The sequence below is a fragment of the Oncorhynchus mykiss genome, chromosome 12 (genome assembly GCF_013265735.2).
Source record: "Oncorhynchus mykiss isolate Arlee chromosome 12, USDA_OmykA_1.1, whole genome shotgun sequence".
Lineage (NCBI taxonomy): Eukaryota > Metazoa > Chordata > Actinopteri > Salmoniformes > Salmonidae > Oncorhynchus > Oncorhynchus mykiss.
In genome coordinates this window covers 7,046,549-7,064,061 of record NC_048576.1, presented here as the reverse complement: position 1 = coordinate 7,064,061, position 17,513 = coordinate 7,046,549, and the positions used below count along the sequence as shown (strand labels likewise).

The 17,513-nt window shown below is 45.5% G+C and overlaps 1 protein-coding gene across 1 annotated transcript in view; it reads left to right on the top strand.

The window, feature by feature from the left end:
* mbd2 (methyl-CpG binding domain protein 2) overlaps positions 1 to 17,513 on the top strand; it is a 104,050-nt gene that overhangs the window by 67,090 nt on the left and 19,447 nt on the right. Inside the window, exon 6 of the mRNA XM_036936779.1 lies at positions 16,714 to 16,838. Within this exon, the coding sequence (XP_036792674.1) occupies positions 16,714 to 16,828 (115 nt within the window). The 3' untranslated portion in view covers positions 16,829 to 16,838. The remainder of the gene's footprint in view (positions 1 to 16,713; positions 16,839 to 17,513) is intronic.

Here is a 17,513-nt window from a genome sequence, read left to right as displayed (position 1 = left end):
TGTATATAGTGACCCTGTATATAGTATGGTATTAACTGACCCTGTATATAGTATGGTACTAACTGACCCTGTATATAGTATTGTATTAACTGACCCTGTATATAGTGACCCTGTATATAGTATGGTATTAACTCACCCTGTATATAGTGACCCTGTATATAGTATGGTATTTAACTGACCCTGTATATAGTATTAACTGACCCTGTATATAGTATGGTATTTAACTGACCCTGTATATAGTATGGTATTAACTGACCCTGTATATAGTATGGTATTTACTGACCCTGTATATAGTATGGTATTAACTGACCCTGTATATAGTATGGTATTAACTGACCCTGTATATAGTATGGTATTAACTGACCCTGTATATAGTGACCCTGTATATAGTATTTTATTAACTCACCCTGTATATAGTGACCCTGTATATAGTATGGTATTTACTGACCCTGTATATAGTATGGTATTAACTGACCCTGTATATAGTATGGTATTAACTGACCCTGTATATAGTATGGTATTAACTGACCCTGTATATAGTATGGTATTAACTGACCCTGTATATAGTATGGTATTAACTGACCCTGTATATAGTATGGTATTAACTGACCCTGTATATAGTATGGTATTTACTGACCCTGTATATAGTATGGTATTTACTGACCCTGTATATAGTATGGTATTTACTGACCCTGTATATAGTATGGTATTAACTGACCCTGTATATAGTATGGTATTTACTGACCCTGTATATAGTATGGTATTTACTGACCCTGTATATAGTATGGTATTAACTGACCCTGTATATAGTATGGTATTAACCTGACCCTGTATATAGTATGGTATTTACTGACCCTGTATATAGTATGGTATTAACTGACCCTGTATATAGTATGGTATTAACTGACCCTGTATATAGTATGGTATTAACTGACCCTGTATATAGTATGGTATTAACCTGACCCTGTATATAGTATGGTATTTACTGACCCTGTATATAGTATGGTATTAACTGACCCTGTATATAGTATGGTATTAACTGACCCTGTATATAGTATGGTATTTACTGACCCTGTATATAGTATGGTATTTACTGACCCTGTATATAGTATGGTATTAACTGACCCTGTATATAGTATGGTATTAACTGACCCTGTATATAGTATGGTATTTACTGACCCTGTATATAGTATGGTATTAACTGACCCTGTATATAGTATGGTATTAACCTGACCCTGTATATAGTATGGTATTTACTGACCCTGTATATAGTATGGTACTTACTGACCCTGTATATAGTATGGTACTTACTGACCCTGTATATAGTATGGTATTAACTGACCCTGTATATAGTATGGTATTAACTGACCCTGTATATAGTATGGTATTAACCTGACCCTGTATATAGTGACCCTGTATATAGTATGGTATTGAACTGACCCTGTATATAGTATGGTATTTACTGACCCTGTATATAGTATGGTATTTACTGACCCTGTATATAGTATGGTATTTACTGACCCTGTATATAGTATGGTACTAACTGACCCTGTATATAGTATGGTATTAACTGACCCTGTATATAGTATGGTATTAACTGACCCTGTATATAGTATGGTACTAACTGACCCTGTATATAGCATGGTATCAACTGACCCTGTATATAGTATGGTATTAACTGACCCTGTATATAGTATGGTATTTACTGACCCTGTATATAGTATGGTATTAACTGACCCTGTATATAGTATGGTATTTACTGACCCTGTATATAGTATGGTATTTACTGACCCTGTATATAGTATGGTATTTACTGACCCTGTATATAGTATGGTATTTACTGACCCTGTATATAGTATGGTATTAACTGACCCTGTATATAGTATGGTATTTACTTTCTCGTGTTCTTCCTCTTGTCGTTTCTTGCGTGACGTGGTTATGGATTTTCACTTCACCTGTGTACGTGACATTAAAACCTGAAAATTGTTTGAGTTGCAGTATATTCTCCTCACTTCAGACAGCTCCCACTGTGACACACACTCACACACACACACACACACACACACACACACACACACACACACACACACACACACACACACACACACACACACACACACACACACAGAGACAGAGAGCTCCCACCTCTCCCTCCCAACTCTAATCCTGCCAGAGCAGGAGGCCTATTGTTTTGTATGGAAGCTAGCGTCAGGGAGACAGAGCGACAGCACAACTGAAATGACCATTTTGGCATTTGCAGAGAGCTGCTCACAGAGAGAACTGAACACGTGCGGCTAGGAGATACGCTTCTTCTCTGATGTAATGGGCAAATTCTTAGTGTTTCAGTCCATATGGAAACATTCACCATGCGTGTTCGAGGGTGGAGGGGGGGGCATTTTTTTTCTCAATGTACATTGTACATTTTTTTTGTACATTTTCTCCTCCTCATCCTGACTGAATGTGATGCCATAGAAAAATAATGAATAGAATGCGCGAGCCACATCAATTAAACATAATTTGAATGAATATTCTACATTACCACGGCAATTATTGCATCACAATACCTGGCAGCCGTAGAGAGAGCGTATGAGTTGACCCGTTATACTGCCAGGATTAGAGGTTCCAAGTCTGTTCTATTCATTGTGTTTCTATCTCACTCAACCACACTCAGCTGTTGGTTCCAAACACACAAAATGCATTGTTTTTTAATACTTATGATGGTTATTTTCATTTCATCATTGTCTTAATCCATAACCGTCGGTTATATGTTAATTAATTAATGGTTATACGTTAATTGTCCCAGTCCTCAACAGGAGTGTTATTGTCCCAGTCCTCAACAGGAGTCTTATTGTCCCAGTCCTCAACAGGAGTGTTATTGTCCCAGTCCTCAACAGGAGTGTTATTGTCCCAGTCCTCAACAGGAGTGTTATTGTCCCTGTCCCAGTCCTCAACAGGAGTGTTATTGTCCCAGTCCTCAACAGGAGTCTTATTGTCCCAGTCCTCAACAGGAGTCTTATTGTCCCAGTCCTCAACAGGAGTCTTGTTGTCCCAGTCCTCAACAGGAGTGTTATTGTCCCAGTCCTCAACAGGAGTGTTATTGTCCCAGTCCTCAACAGGAGTGTTATTGTCCCAGTCCTCAACAGGAGTCTTATTGTCCCAGTCCTCAACAGGAGTCTTATTGTCCCAGTCCTCAACAGGAGTCTTATTGTCCCAGTCCTCAACAGGAGTGTTATTGTCCCAGTCCTCAACAGGAGTGTTATTGTCCTCAACAGGAGTGTTATTGTCCTCAACAGGAGTGTTATTGTCCTCAACAGGAGTGTTATTGTCCTCAACAGGAGTGTTATTGTCCTCAACAGGAGTGTTATTGTCCCAGTCCTCAACAGGAGTGTTATTGTCCTCAACAGGAGTGTTATTGTCCTCAACAGGAGTGTTATTGTCCTCAACAGGAGTGTTATTGTCCTCAACAGGAGTGTTATTGTCCCAGTCCTCAGCAGGAGTCTTATTGTCCCAGTCCTCAACAGGAGTGTTATTGTCCCTGTCCTCAACAGGAGTGTTATTGTCCCTGTCCTCAACAGGAGTCTTATTGTCCCAGTCCTCAACAGGAGTGTTATTGTCCCTGTCCCAGTCCTCAACAGGAGTCTTATTGTCCCAGTCCTCAACAGGAGTGTTATTGTCCCTGTCCTCAACAGGAGTGTTATTGTCCCAGTCCTCAACAGGAGTGTTATTGTCCCTGTCCCAGTCCTCAACAGGAGTGTTATTGTCCCAGTCCTCAACAGGAGTGTTATTGTCCCTGTCCCAGTCCTCAACAGGAGTCTTATTGTCCCAGTCCTCAACAGGAGTGTTATTGTCCCTGTCCTCAACAGGAGTGTTATTGTCCCAGTCCTCAACAGGAGTGTTATTGTCCCTGTCCCAGTCCTCAACAGGAGTGTTATTGTCCCAGTCCTCAACAGGAGTGTTATTGTCCCTGTCCCAGTCCTCAACAGGAGTGTTATTGTCCCAGTCCTCAACAGGAGTCTTATTGTCCCAGTCCTCAACAGGAGTGTTATTGTCCCAGTCCTCAACAGGAGTGTTATTGTCCCAGTCCTCAACAGGAGTGTTATTGTCCCTGTCCCAGTCCTCAACAGGAGTGTTATTGTCCCAGTCCTCAACAGGAGTGTTATTGTCCCAGTCCTCAACAGGAGTCTTATTGTCCTCAACAGGAGTGTTATTGTCCCAGTCCTCAACAGGAGTGTTATTGTCCCAGTCCTCAACAGGAGTGTTATTGTCCCAGTCCTCAACAGGAGTCTTATTGTCCCAGTCCTCAACAGGAGTCTTATTGTCCCAGTCCTCAACAGGAGTGTTATTGTCCCAGTCCTCAACAGGAGTGTTATTGTCCCTGTCCCAGTCCTCAACAGGAGTGTTATTGTCCCAGTCCTCAACAGGAGTGTTATTGTCCCAGTCCTCAACAGGAGTCTTATTGTCCCAGTCCTCAACAGGAGTCTTATTGTCCCAGTCCTCAACAGGAGTGTTATTGTCCCAGTCCTCAACAGGAGTGTTATTGTCCCAGTCCTCAACAGGAGTCTTATTGTCCCAGTCCTCAACAGGAGTGTTATGTGTAATTATGCTTCTCCTCCATTGATCCTATCCTCTACATAGGGAACTGTGATGTGCCTGTTAGGAGGTTCTGTCTAACGTATTGTTGTTATCGTTATTAAACGTTTATTCATGTGGTCCCATTTAGACCAAGGCCTCTTTCACAAGGGAGTGCTGCATATACACAATTTATACAATTTACAAATACAGCATCATAAAAAGATTTACAAGCCATTCAAGAAAAACAATCCATTCCTCTGCAAAGAGGTGCTTAATCAACAAGTTGAACTGCCCCAGAGGTACCAGAACATCAAGTTGAACTGCCTCAGGCACCAGAACATCCAGTTGAACTGCCTCAGGCACCAGAACATCCAATTGAACTGCCTCGGGCACCAGAACATCCAGTTGAACTGCCTCGGGCACCAGAACATCCAGTTGAACTGCCTCGGGCACCAGAACATCCAGTTGAACTGCCTCGGGCACCAGAACATCCAGTTGAACTGCCTCGGGCACCAGAACATCCAGTTGAACTGCCTCATGTACCAGAACATCAAGTTGAACTTCCTCGAGCACCAGAACATCCAGTTGAACTGCCTCGGGCACCAGAACATCAAGTTGAACCGCCTCGGGCACCAGAACATCAAGTTGAACCGCCTCGGGCACCAGAACATCCAGTTGAACTGCCTCGGGCACCAGAATATCAAGTTGAACTGCCTCAGGCACTAGAACATCAAGTTGAACTGCCTCAGGCACCAGAACATCAAGTTGAACTGCCTCAGGCACCAGAACATCAAGTTGAACTGCCTCAGGCACCAGAACATCCAGTTGAACTGCCTCAGGCACCAGAACATCAATTTGAACTGCCTCAGGCACCAGAACATCAAGTTGAACTGCCTCGGGCACCAGAACATCAAGTTGAACTGCCTCGGGCACCAGAACATCCAGTTGAACTGCCTCGGGCACCAGAACATCCAGTTGAACTGCCTCAGGCACCAGAACATCAAGTTGAACTGCCTCGGGCACCAGAACATCCAGTTGAACTGCCTCAGGCACCAGAACATCCAGTTGAACTGCCTCAGGCACCAGAATATCAAGTTGAACTGCCTCAGGCACCAGAACATTCAGTTGAATTCATTTTTTTCCTTAACTAACTCATCAATATGCTTTTTAAAATTGTCCTTTTTTGTCAATCCAGATGCCCAGATATTTATAAGCAGGGAGACCATCAACGAGGACAAGTCAACGAGGACAAGTCAACGAGGACACCTTCAACGAGGACACCTTCAACGAGGACACCTTCAACGAGGACACCTTCAACGAGGACACCTTCAACGAGGACACCTTCAATGAGGACACTATCCAATGAGGACACTATCCAATGAGGACACTATCCAATGAGGACACTATCCAATGAGGACACTATCCAATGTACATATGCATAAATCATCAGATACAAGTGTTTTTGAAAATAACATATACCCGGTGGTTTTTACCTGCATTAACTACCTATTTCAGTTCAACAAAGGCTTTCTGCAGGGCAATAGCTCTGACACAGCCTGGTCAACCATTGGAGCAACAGCATACACAACAGTGTCATCTGCAAACAGATGTATGTTACACTTTTTGTTTGGCATATATATTATTAAACCGTAAAAAGTATAGGGCCAAACATCGACCCCTGTGGGACACCTTTTCCTAATGTCACGGAAACCTGACTTAACGCCATCAGAGAATACCCCTTGTGTCCTGTCTGTCAGGTATTGCATGATGCTTGATCCAGGCCAATTGCATACAATCTTTGCATTAGTAAAGAGTGGACAACAGTATCAAAAGCCTTCGATAGGTGAATGAAGAGGGCAGCACAGTCTTTCATTTTTATACATACCCTTTACCACGTTATTTAACACCAGGGATGCAGTGGGGGTGGTACTATGACCCGGCCTGAATCCAGATTGAGGAACACATTTGGTAGCCAGGGAAAGATCTAGGCTGATGGGTAATCAAAGATTCTAGAACATAGACCCAAAGATTCTAGAACACAGACCCAAAGATTCTAGAACACAGACCCAAAGATTCTAGAACACAGACCCAAAGATTCTAGAACACAGACCCAAAGATTCTAGAACACAGACCCAAAGATTCTAGAACACAGACCCAAAGATTCTAGAACATAGACCCAACGATTCTAGAACATCGTGTCTGTGAAGTCCTGCAGGACTCATAATAGTGAAGGTGAGCTGAGGGCTCTCAATGGGAAGAGTGTTTTAACAAACTCTTTATCACAAACAACATATAGATCGCGTCTGAAATTGGTACCCCTTTCCCTTTGTAGTGTGGACTACTTTTGACCAGAGAGGGTGACCTTTTCCCTTGAAATTTGTTCTCAGTGCAGATCTACATTGAGTCTCGGTGGTGAAGTAGAAATGATTGCCGCCTTCCCTTGGTATGGAAACACATTCTCTGCTATACACTAGGTGACATGGTTCAGAGAGAAGGAGTGGATTACAACTATGACTCCATTTCTTCTGGCGTCATCTGTAGGGATCTGTCTCTTGTCACCAGGCAGTCAGCCAATCAGTCAGTCACCGGCCAGCCAGTCACCAGCCGGCCAGCCAGTCACCAGCCGGCCAGCCAGTCACCAGCCGGCCAGCCAGTCACCAGCCGGCCAGCCAGTCACCAGCCGGCCAGTCAGTCACCGGCCAGTCAGTCGCCAGCCAGTCAGTCGCCAGCCAGTCAGTCGCCAGCCAGCCAGTCACCAGCCAGCCAGCCTGTCACCAGCCAGCCAGCCTGTCACCAGCCAGCCAGTCGCCAGCCAGCCAGTCGCCAGCCAGCCAGTCACCAGCCAGCCAGTCACCAGCCAGTCAGTCGCCAGCCAGCCAGTCAGTCACCAGCCAGCCAGTCAGTCACCAGCCAGCCAGTTGCCAGCCAGTCATTCAGTCACCAGTCACTTAGTCATATCTGTTGGAACTATAAGGCATGAAACACCTTTCACTACTTTTCACCGGAGCCCTCCTCTCCCTTCATGTTACTGGGAGCTCTAATGAGTGCAGTGTTAATCCTGTAGATGGCAGTGTATACAAAGGCATGATGGCACACTGAGCTGAGCTCCGATAACCAGCTCTCTCTGGGTTTTTATGGGAGGAGAGGAGAGAGGAGGTGAGAGGGAGAATAGGACTGGAGAGAGGGAGAGGACAGGAGAGAGGGAGTGGAGAGGAGAGAGGGAGAGGACAGGAGAGAGGGAGGAGAGAGGGAGAGGACAGGAGAGAGGGAGAGGACAGGAGAGAGGGAGTGGAGAGGAGAGAGGAGGTGAGAGGGAGAATAGGACTGGAGAGAGGGAGAGGACAGGAGAGAGGGAGTGGAGAGGAGAGAGGGAGTGGAGAGGAGAGGAGAGAGGGAGAGGAGAGGAGAGAGGGAGTGGAGAGGAGAGAGGGAGTGGAGAGGAGAGAGGAGGTGAGAGGGAGAATAGGACTGGAGAGAGGGAGTGGAGAGGAGAGAGGGAGTGGAGAGGAGAGAGGGAGTGGAGAGGAGAGAGGGAGTGGAGAGGAGAGAGGGAGTGGAGAGGAAAGAGGGAGTGGAGAGGAGAGAGGGAGTGGAGAGGAGAGAGGGAGTGGAGAGGAGAGAGGGAGTGGAGAGGAGAGAGGGAGTGGAGAGGAGAGAGGGAGTGGAGAGGAGAGGAGAGGAGAGAGGGAGTGGAGAGGAGAGAGGGAGTGGAAAGGAGAGAGGGAGTGGAGAGGAGAGAGGGAGTGGAAAGGAGAGAGGGAGGGAGAAGAGGTGTGGAATGGATCCGTTTTTCTCATGTCTCTGTGATCCCATAGAATGAGAGAAGACAGATCATCCCATAGAATGAGAGAAGACAGATCATCCCATAGAATGAGAGAAGACAGATCATCCCATAGAATGAGAGAAGACAGATCATCCCATAGAATGAGAGAAGACAGATCATCCCATAGAATGAGAGAAGACAGATCATCCCATAGAATGAGAGAAGACAGATCATCCCATAGAATGAGAGAAGACAGATCATCCCATAGAATGAGAGAAGACAGATCATCCCATAGAATGAGAGAAGACAGATCATCCCATAGAATGAGAGAAGACAGATCATCCCATAGAATGAGAGAAGACAGATCATCCCATAGAATGGGAGAAGACAGATCATCCCATAGAATGAGAGAAGACAGATCATCCCATAGAGTGAGAGAAGACAGATCATCCCACAGAATGAGAGAAGACAGATCATCCCATAGAGTGAGAGAAGACAGATCATCCCACAGAATGAGAGAAGACAGATCTGACTGGTTAGCCATTGATTCGTGCTGACTCTACCTGTGCTGACTCTACCTGCGCTGACTCTACCTGCGCTGACTCTACCTGTACGGACTCTACCTGTGCTGACTCTACCTGCACTGACTCTACCTGCGCTGACTCTACCTGTATGGACTCTACCTGTATGGACTCTACCTGCACTGACTCTACCTACGCTGACTCTACCTGTATGGACTCTACCTGTATGGACTCTACCTGTACTGACTCTACCTGCACGGACTCTACCTGCACGGACTCTTAACTGCACGGACTCTACCTGCGCTGACTCTACCTGCACGGACTCTACCTGCACGGACTCTTAACTGCACGGACTCAACCTGCGCGCACTCTACCTGCACGGACTCTACCTGCACGGACTCTACCTGCGCGGACTCTACCTGCGCTGACTCTACCTGCGCTGACTCTACCTGCACTGACTTTACCTGCGCTGACTCTACCTGCGCTGACTTTACCTGCGCTGACTCTACCTGCGCTGACTCTACCTGTACATATGGATTTGAGTGAAAAGTAATTGAATAAATATGAAAAGGTGAATGTAAGAAGCGTTCATCATTTCAAAAAGTCTACATGTCATATTAAACAGCATATAAACACTCTAAATAGGTCAGGAGACAGACAGGGAGTCTAAGAAGGAAAATTAATTCTGTAGGCTATATTATTTCAGTTATTTCAAGGATATAGCCTACAAAGAAACACAGTGCATTCGGAAAGTATTCAGACCCCAACATTTTGTTACATTACAGCCTTATTCTAAAATTAATTAAATATTAGTTTTTTCTCATCAATCTACATAATTACTTATTTACATAAGTATTCAGACCCATTGGTATGAGACTCGAAATTGAGCCCAGGTGCATCCTGTTTCCAATGATCATCCTTGAGATGTTTCTACAACATGATTGGAGTCCACCTGTGGTAAATTCAATGAATTGTCCTTTGGAAAGGCACACACCTGTCTATATAAAGGTCCCACAGTTAACAGTGCATGTCAGAGCAAAAACAAAGCCATGAGGTCGAAGGAATTGTCTGTAGAGCTCCGAGACAGAAGTGTGTCGAGGTACAGATCTGGGGAAGGGTACCAAAACATTTCTGCAGCATTGAAGGTCCCCAAGAACACAGCGGCCTCCATCATTCTTAATGGAAGAAGTTTGGAACCACTATGACCCTTCCTAGAGAACCCGATGTTCACTCTGACAGAGCTCCGGAGTTCCTCTGTGGAGAAACTTCCAGAAGGACAAACATCTCAGGCCTTTATGGTAGAGTGGGCAGACAGAATCCACTCCTCATTAAAAAGCACATGACAGCCCGCTTGGAGTTTATCGAAAGGAACCTAAAGGACACAAGATTCTCTGGTCTGATGAAACCATGATTGAACTCTTTGGCCTGAATGCCAAGCTTTACGTCTGGAGGAAACCTGGCACCATCCCTACGGTGAAGCATGGTGGTGGCAGCATAATGCTGCGGGGATGTTTTTCAGCGGCAGGGAATGGGAGACTAGTCAGGATAGAGGGTAAGATGAATGGAGCAAAGTACAGAGAGATCCTTGATGAAAACCTTCTCCAGAGCGCTCCGGAGTGGTATTGCTGTAAGATGTGATTTATAAAATGTTTTATACGATCTTTTAAAACCGTCTTGTTTTGGGTTATAAATAAGTATTTCTTATTTATTTATTTATTTATTTATTATGTTCAACTTGTTTTAAATCCTTCACTATTTCATCAGGGCTCTCTCTAGGTTTGGTGTTCCGCATAACAAACACATCATGTGTGATTAGTCGTTACCTTGTTCTATTAGGTGACCAGGGGGATGGCTCTACTTTTTCATGCCAGACTTCAGAATATTGTTTGTTTACGTTTTTTTATTCTTCTTCAACTTTTTTTTTATTTACTAATTTGAAAAATGTTTAATGGATTAGTTGTTATTGTAATCTGGCGTCTATCCCTTTCCCACCTGACTTTACATGGCTAGGTCTAATATCATGAGAGGGACAGCTGGTTGACTTTACATGGCTAGGTCTAATATCATGAGGGACAGCTGGTTGACTTTACATGGCTAGGTCTAATATCATGAGAGGGACAGCTGGTTGACTTTACATGGCTAGGTCTAATATCATGAGGGACAGCTGGTTGACTTTACATGGCTAGGTCTAATATCATGAGAGGGACAGCTGGTTGACTTTACATGGCTAGGTCTAATATCATGAGAGGGACAGCTGGTTGACTTCACATGGCTAGGTCTAATATCACGAGAGGGACAGCTGGTTGACTTTACATGGCTAGGTCTACTATCATGAGGGACAGCTGGTTGACTTTACATGGCTAGGTCTAATATCATGAGAGGGACAGCTGGTTGACTTTACATGGCTAGGTCTAATATCATGAGGGACAGCTGGTTGACTTTACATGGCTAGGTCTAATATCATGAGAGGGACAGCTGGTTGACTTTACATGGCTAGGTCTAATATGAGAGGGACAGCTGGTTGACTTTACATGGCTAATATCATGAGAGGGACAGCTGGTTGACTTTACATGGCTAGGTCTAATATCATGAGAGGGACAGCTGGTTGACTTTACATGGCTAGGTCTAATATCATGAGAGGGACAGCTGGTTGACTTTACATGGCTAGGTCTAATATCATGAGAGGGACAGCTGGTTGACTTTACATGGCTAATATCATGAGAGGGACAGCTGGTTGACTTTACATGGCTAATATCATGAGAGGGACAGCTGGTTGACTTTACATGGCTAATATCATGAGAGGGACAGCTGGTTGACTTTACATGGCTAATATCATGAGAGGGACAGCTGGTTGACTTGACATGGCTAATATCATGAGAGGGACAGCTGGTTGACTTTACATGGCTAATGTCATGAGAGGGACAGCTGGTTGACTTTACATGGCTAATATCATGAGAGGGACAGCTGGTTGCTCGGTCACTTTTACTAGCTGAAATGTTAAATCTTTAAATCGCCCAGTGAACCATAAAAGGGTCCTTTGTCATTTAAATCACCTTAAAGTAGACGTCTTCTTTCTTCAGGACGCACGGCTCGGCACTTTAGACCGCAGGAGGGTGGGATCGGTCAATCATATCATTCCAACTTTCATTCTGAATCTAGAGGAGCAGCCATTTTCTCAATGTCAAATGTAGAGGCAGACTCAGCAGGCCATGTCATTTAATGTAGTAGGGAGACCATATAATACACCCTGTTATCTTGGCTAACATTTATGCAACCAATTGGAATAACAGTTCATTCTTCACAAATGTATTTTCTCGATTACCAAATACGGACACACACCTGCCTAATACTAGGTGGTGATATGAATTGTGTACTGTCGCCCAGTCTGGATCGTAGCTCTCCTTAGGGTATCATCTTCATCAAAAACAGTATCCACAATTCAGCTTTAGCCTAAGACATATCTGATGTGTGGCGTTTCCACAATCCCACACCTGTGGAGTAATATGTTTTGCTCGCCAGTTCACAAGACCTTCTCACATATAGACTACTTTTTTATAAGACGATAGATTTCTGCCACTTATCACGGAGTGTGATTACCAAGCTATAGTCATTTTGGATCATCTTCCTCTATGAAACTACTTGTAGCGAATACACAGTCTAATTATTGCCCTGGGTGTCTTAAATCACTACTGCTATCAGAAGAAACCTTTGTTGCTTTTATATCCTTTCAAATGGATCTATTTCTCTTATTTCAACCCCCTCCAACAGTATGGGAATCAATGAAGGCTTATTTTAAGGGGACAAATGATTTCGTACAGAGCAAGATTAAGGAAGTGTAATAGTCAACGCTGAGGGGTACATACAAATAAAATCTTGGATTTGGTTATGGCATATTTACACTCTTCATCTGCAGATTTACTAAATCAACGTTTGACACTTCAGACAGAGATTGATCTTCTTTCAACTCGACGAGCTGAACTTCGAATGAGTAAATCTCCATACGAAAATGATGAATACGGAGCGAAATCAGGGGAGAAGGGCACACTGAGATCACTGACGAGCTGGGTAACACACGCATTGATGATTTAGAGGTCAATTCATGCTTTCAGAACTTTTACTCACGATTATACACTTCGGAGTCCGCTGGTAAATGCCACCTTACTCCACACCTTCTTTGAGAACTTAGATGTTCCTACAGTTGAACCTGAGATAGCTGCTGAATAACAGTTCTCTGTAGAAGAGATTGTGTTGGTAATTAAATCTATGCAGTGTGGTAAATCCCCTTGGACCCGAAGGATTTATGAGCAAATTCTAATAAATCAACTCTCTCCTCTCTTGTTTTCCGTATTTGAGGAATCATTCTCCACAAACTCTTTACCCTCAAGAAATGAGACAAAAATGTATTTCACTTATTCTGAAAAAGGTAGATAAAAACCTCTTGAGTGTGGTTCAAATATAGGCCAACTTCTTTACTGATTTGTGATGTAAAGATACTTTCTAAGATGATTGCCTATTGTTTTGAGTCAGTCCTTCCCTCCATTATCTCTACAGATCAAACTGGTTTTGAGTCAGTCATTCCCTCCATTATCTCTACAGATCAAGCTGGTTTTGAGTCAGTCCTTCCCTCCATTATCTCTACAGATCAAACTGGTTTTGAGTCAGTCATTGACTCCATTATCTCTATAGATCAAACTGGTTTTGAGTCAGTCATTGACTCCATTATCTCTATAGATCAAACTGATTTCATTTTAAAAAAAATGTTTTTTTCAACATCAGACGTCTTTATAAGCCCTCTTCATCGGACAATCCAGAGATATTGTTATCACTTGATGCTGAGAATTTGATGCCGTTTGATCGGGTAGATTGGGATTTATCTATTTTACACTCTCAAACAATTTGCATTCGGTCCAATATTTTATGTCCTGGATCAAAAATCCTTTACTCCTCCCCTATGGCTGCAGTCCGCACAAATAATAACTTTTCATCTTATTTCCAACTTCAACGTGGGACAAGACAGGGTTGTCCTCTGTCCCCTCAGCTGTTTGCCATGGCAATTGAGAACAACACCACTATCAAAGGTATTCGAAAGAGGGGGCTTAGAGCATGACGTCTCACTATGCGGATGACATGCTATTATATATGTCTGACCCTTCAACTGGTCTACCAAAGATCCAGCTTCTACTAAAGACAGTTGGTAAAATATCTGGGTTGAAGGTTCATCTGCAAAAAAGTGAATTGATGCCTATTCATCTTTCTTACACGCAAACTTTTTTTTGGTCATGTGCCTTTCAGAGTGACTTGGCAGAGTTTTAGCGATACCATTCTTCATCTATATGTCTAAGACATGCTGTAATTCAATTTAAAATAGTTATTTGGCTGCATTGGTCAAAGGCAAATTTATTGGTTAAGACCAGAAATCGATCCAAATCAAATGTTTTATTTGTCACATACACATGGTTAGCAGATGTTAATGCGAGTGTAGCGAAATGCTTGTGCTTCTAGTTCCGACAATGCAGTAATAACCAACGAGTAATCTAACAATTCCAAAACTACTACCTTATACACACAAGTGTAAAGGGATAAAGAATATGTACATAAAGATATATGAATGAGTGATGGTACATAACGGCATAGGCAAGATGCAGTAGATGGTATCGAGTGCAGTATAAACCTATACATATGAGATGAGTAATGTAGGGTATGTAAACATTATATTAAGTGGCATTGTTTAAAGTGGCTAGTGATACATTTTTACATCAATTTACATCAATTTCCATTATTAAAGTGGCTGGAGTTGAGTCAGTATGTTGGCAGCAGCCACTCAATGTTACTGGTGGCTGTTTAACAGTCTGATGGCCTTGAGATAGAAGCTGTTTTTCAGTCTCTCGGTCCCTGCTTTGATGCACCTGTACTGACCTCGCCTTCTGGATGATGGCGGGGTGAACAGGCAGTGGCTCGGGTGGTTGTTGTCCTTGATGATCTTTATGGCCTTCCTGGGACATTGGGTGGTGTAGGTGTCCTGGAGGGCAGGTAGTTTGCCCCCGGTGATGCGTTGTGCAGTCCTCACAACCCTCTGGAGAGCCTTACGGTTGTGGGCGGAACAGTTGCCGTACCAGGCGGTGATACAGCCCGACAAGATGCTCTCGATTGTGCATCTGTAGAAGTGCTTTTAGTGACAAGCCAAATTTCTTCAGCCTCCTGAGGTTGAAGAGGTGTCTGTGTGGGTGGACCAATCCAGTTTGTCTGTGATGTGTACGCCGAGGAACTTAAAACAACTGTCCCGTCGATGTGGATAGGGGGTACTCCCTCTGCTGTTTCCTGAAGTCCACAATCATCTCCTTTGTTTTGTTGACGTTGAGTGTGAGGTTATTTTCCTGACACCACACTCCGAGGGCCCTCACCTCCTCCCTGTAGGCCGTCTCGTCGTTGTTAGTAATCAAGCCTACCACTGTAGTGTCGTCCGCAAACTTGATGATTGAGTTGGAGGCGTGCATGGCCACGCAGTCTTGGGTGAACAGGGAGTACAGGAGAGGGCTCAGAACGGGTCTCGAGCTTTATGACGAGTTTGGAGGGTACTATGGTGTTAAATGCTGAGCTGTAGTCGATTAACATTATTCTCACATAGGTATTCCTCTTGTCCAGATGGGTTAGGGCAGTGTGCAGTGTGGTTGAGATTGCGTCGTCTGTGGACCTATTTGGGCGGTAAGCAAATTGGAGTGGGTCTAGGTTATCAGGTAGGGTGGAGGATATATGATCCTTGAATAGTCTCTCGAAGCACTTCATGATGACGGTATTGAGTGCTACGGGGCGGTAGTCATTTAGCTCAGTTACCTTAGCTTTCTTGGGAACAGGAACAATGGTGGCCCTCTTGAAGCATGTGGGAACAGCAGACTGGGATAAGGATTTATTGAATATGTCCGTAAACACACCAGCCAGCTGGTCTGCGCATGCTCTGAGGGCGCGGCTGGGGATGCCGTCTGGGCCTGCAGCCTTGCGAGGGTTAACACGTTTAAATGTTTTCCTCACGTCGGCTGCAGTGAAGAGGAGCCCGCAGGTTTTGGTAGCGGGCCGTGTCGGTGGTGCTGTATTGTGACCCATGTAAGCAGGCCCCTGCTACCTTACTGCACATGTTTTGGACATGCCCGAAATTGACAGGAGGACCCTCTCAACAGTTCTATGGAGTGACACCACAGGAGGCCCCTCTAAACAGTTCCTAACCTTTTCCTTTCTGTGTTGTGTGTGTGTGTGTGTGTGTGTGTGTGTTTAGTCCTTTCCTCCTCTAATTATGAAGTGAGGCTCTGTCCTGTAATAAAGCTGTTTGGACCAGACACCCTGGCTGCTCTTTTGTTCCCCACACACACTCCGCTAACCCAGCCCACACACACTAACCCAGCCCACACACACTAACCCAGCCCACACACACTAACCCAGCCCACACACACTTAACCCAGCCCACACACACTAACCCAGCCCACACACACTAACCCAGCACACACACACACTAACCCAGCCCACACACACTAACCCAGCCCTCTCTCTCTGTGTCCATCCCTAACCCAGGACACACACACTAACCCAGCCCACACACACTAACCCAGCCCACACACACTAACCCAGCCCACACACACTAACCCAGCACACACACACTAACCCAGCACACACACACTAACCCAGCCCTCTCTCTCTGTGTCCATCCCTAACTCAGCCCCCACACACTAACCCAGCCCCCACACACTAACCCAGCCCTCTCTCTGTGTTCATCCCTAACCCAGCCCACACACACTAACCCAGTCCTCTCTTTGTGTTCATCCCTAACCCAGCCCACACACACTAACCCAGTCCTCTCTGTGTCCACAGGGAACAGGAGCTAAAGGTGATCCAGGCCCGCAGGACTCTGGAGGATGCACTGATGGCAGATGGGTTGGCGCGGACCGTCGAATCCAGCAGAGACTCGGAGGATGAAGCTGCATAGACCAAACATGGTGAGGAGGAGAGGGGTGAGGGGATAACGCTGGGGGGTGGGGGGATAACGCTGGGGGGCGAGGGGATAACGCTGTGGGGCGAGGGGATAACGCTGTGGGGCGAGGGGATAACGCTGTGGGGCGAGGGGATAACGCTGTGGGGCGAGGGGATAACGCTGTGGGGCGAGGGGATAACGCTGTGGGGGGGAGGGATAACGCTGTGGGGCGGGGGGATAACGCTGGGGGGTGGGGGGATAACGCCGGGGGGCGAGAGGATAACGCTGAGGGGCGAGGGGATAACGCTGGGGGGAAGGATAACGCTGTGGGGCGAGAGGATAACGCTGTAGGGCGAGGGGATAACGCTGGGGGGTGAGGGGATAACGCTGTGGGGCGAGGGGATAACGCTGTGGGGCGAGGGGATAACGCCGTGGGGCGAGGGAATAACGCCGTGGGGCGAGGGGATAACGCTGGGGGGGGGGGGGGGGGGGCGAGGGGATAACGCTGGGGGGGCGAGGGGATAACGCTGTGGGGCGTGAGGGGATAACGCTGGGGGGGGGGGGGGGGGTGAGGGGATAACGCTGTGGGGCGAGGGGACAACGCTGTGGGGGGAGGGATAACGCCGGGGGGTGAGGGGATAACGCCGGGGGGTGAGGGGATAACGCCGGGGGGTGAGGGGATAACGCTGTGGGGGTGAGG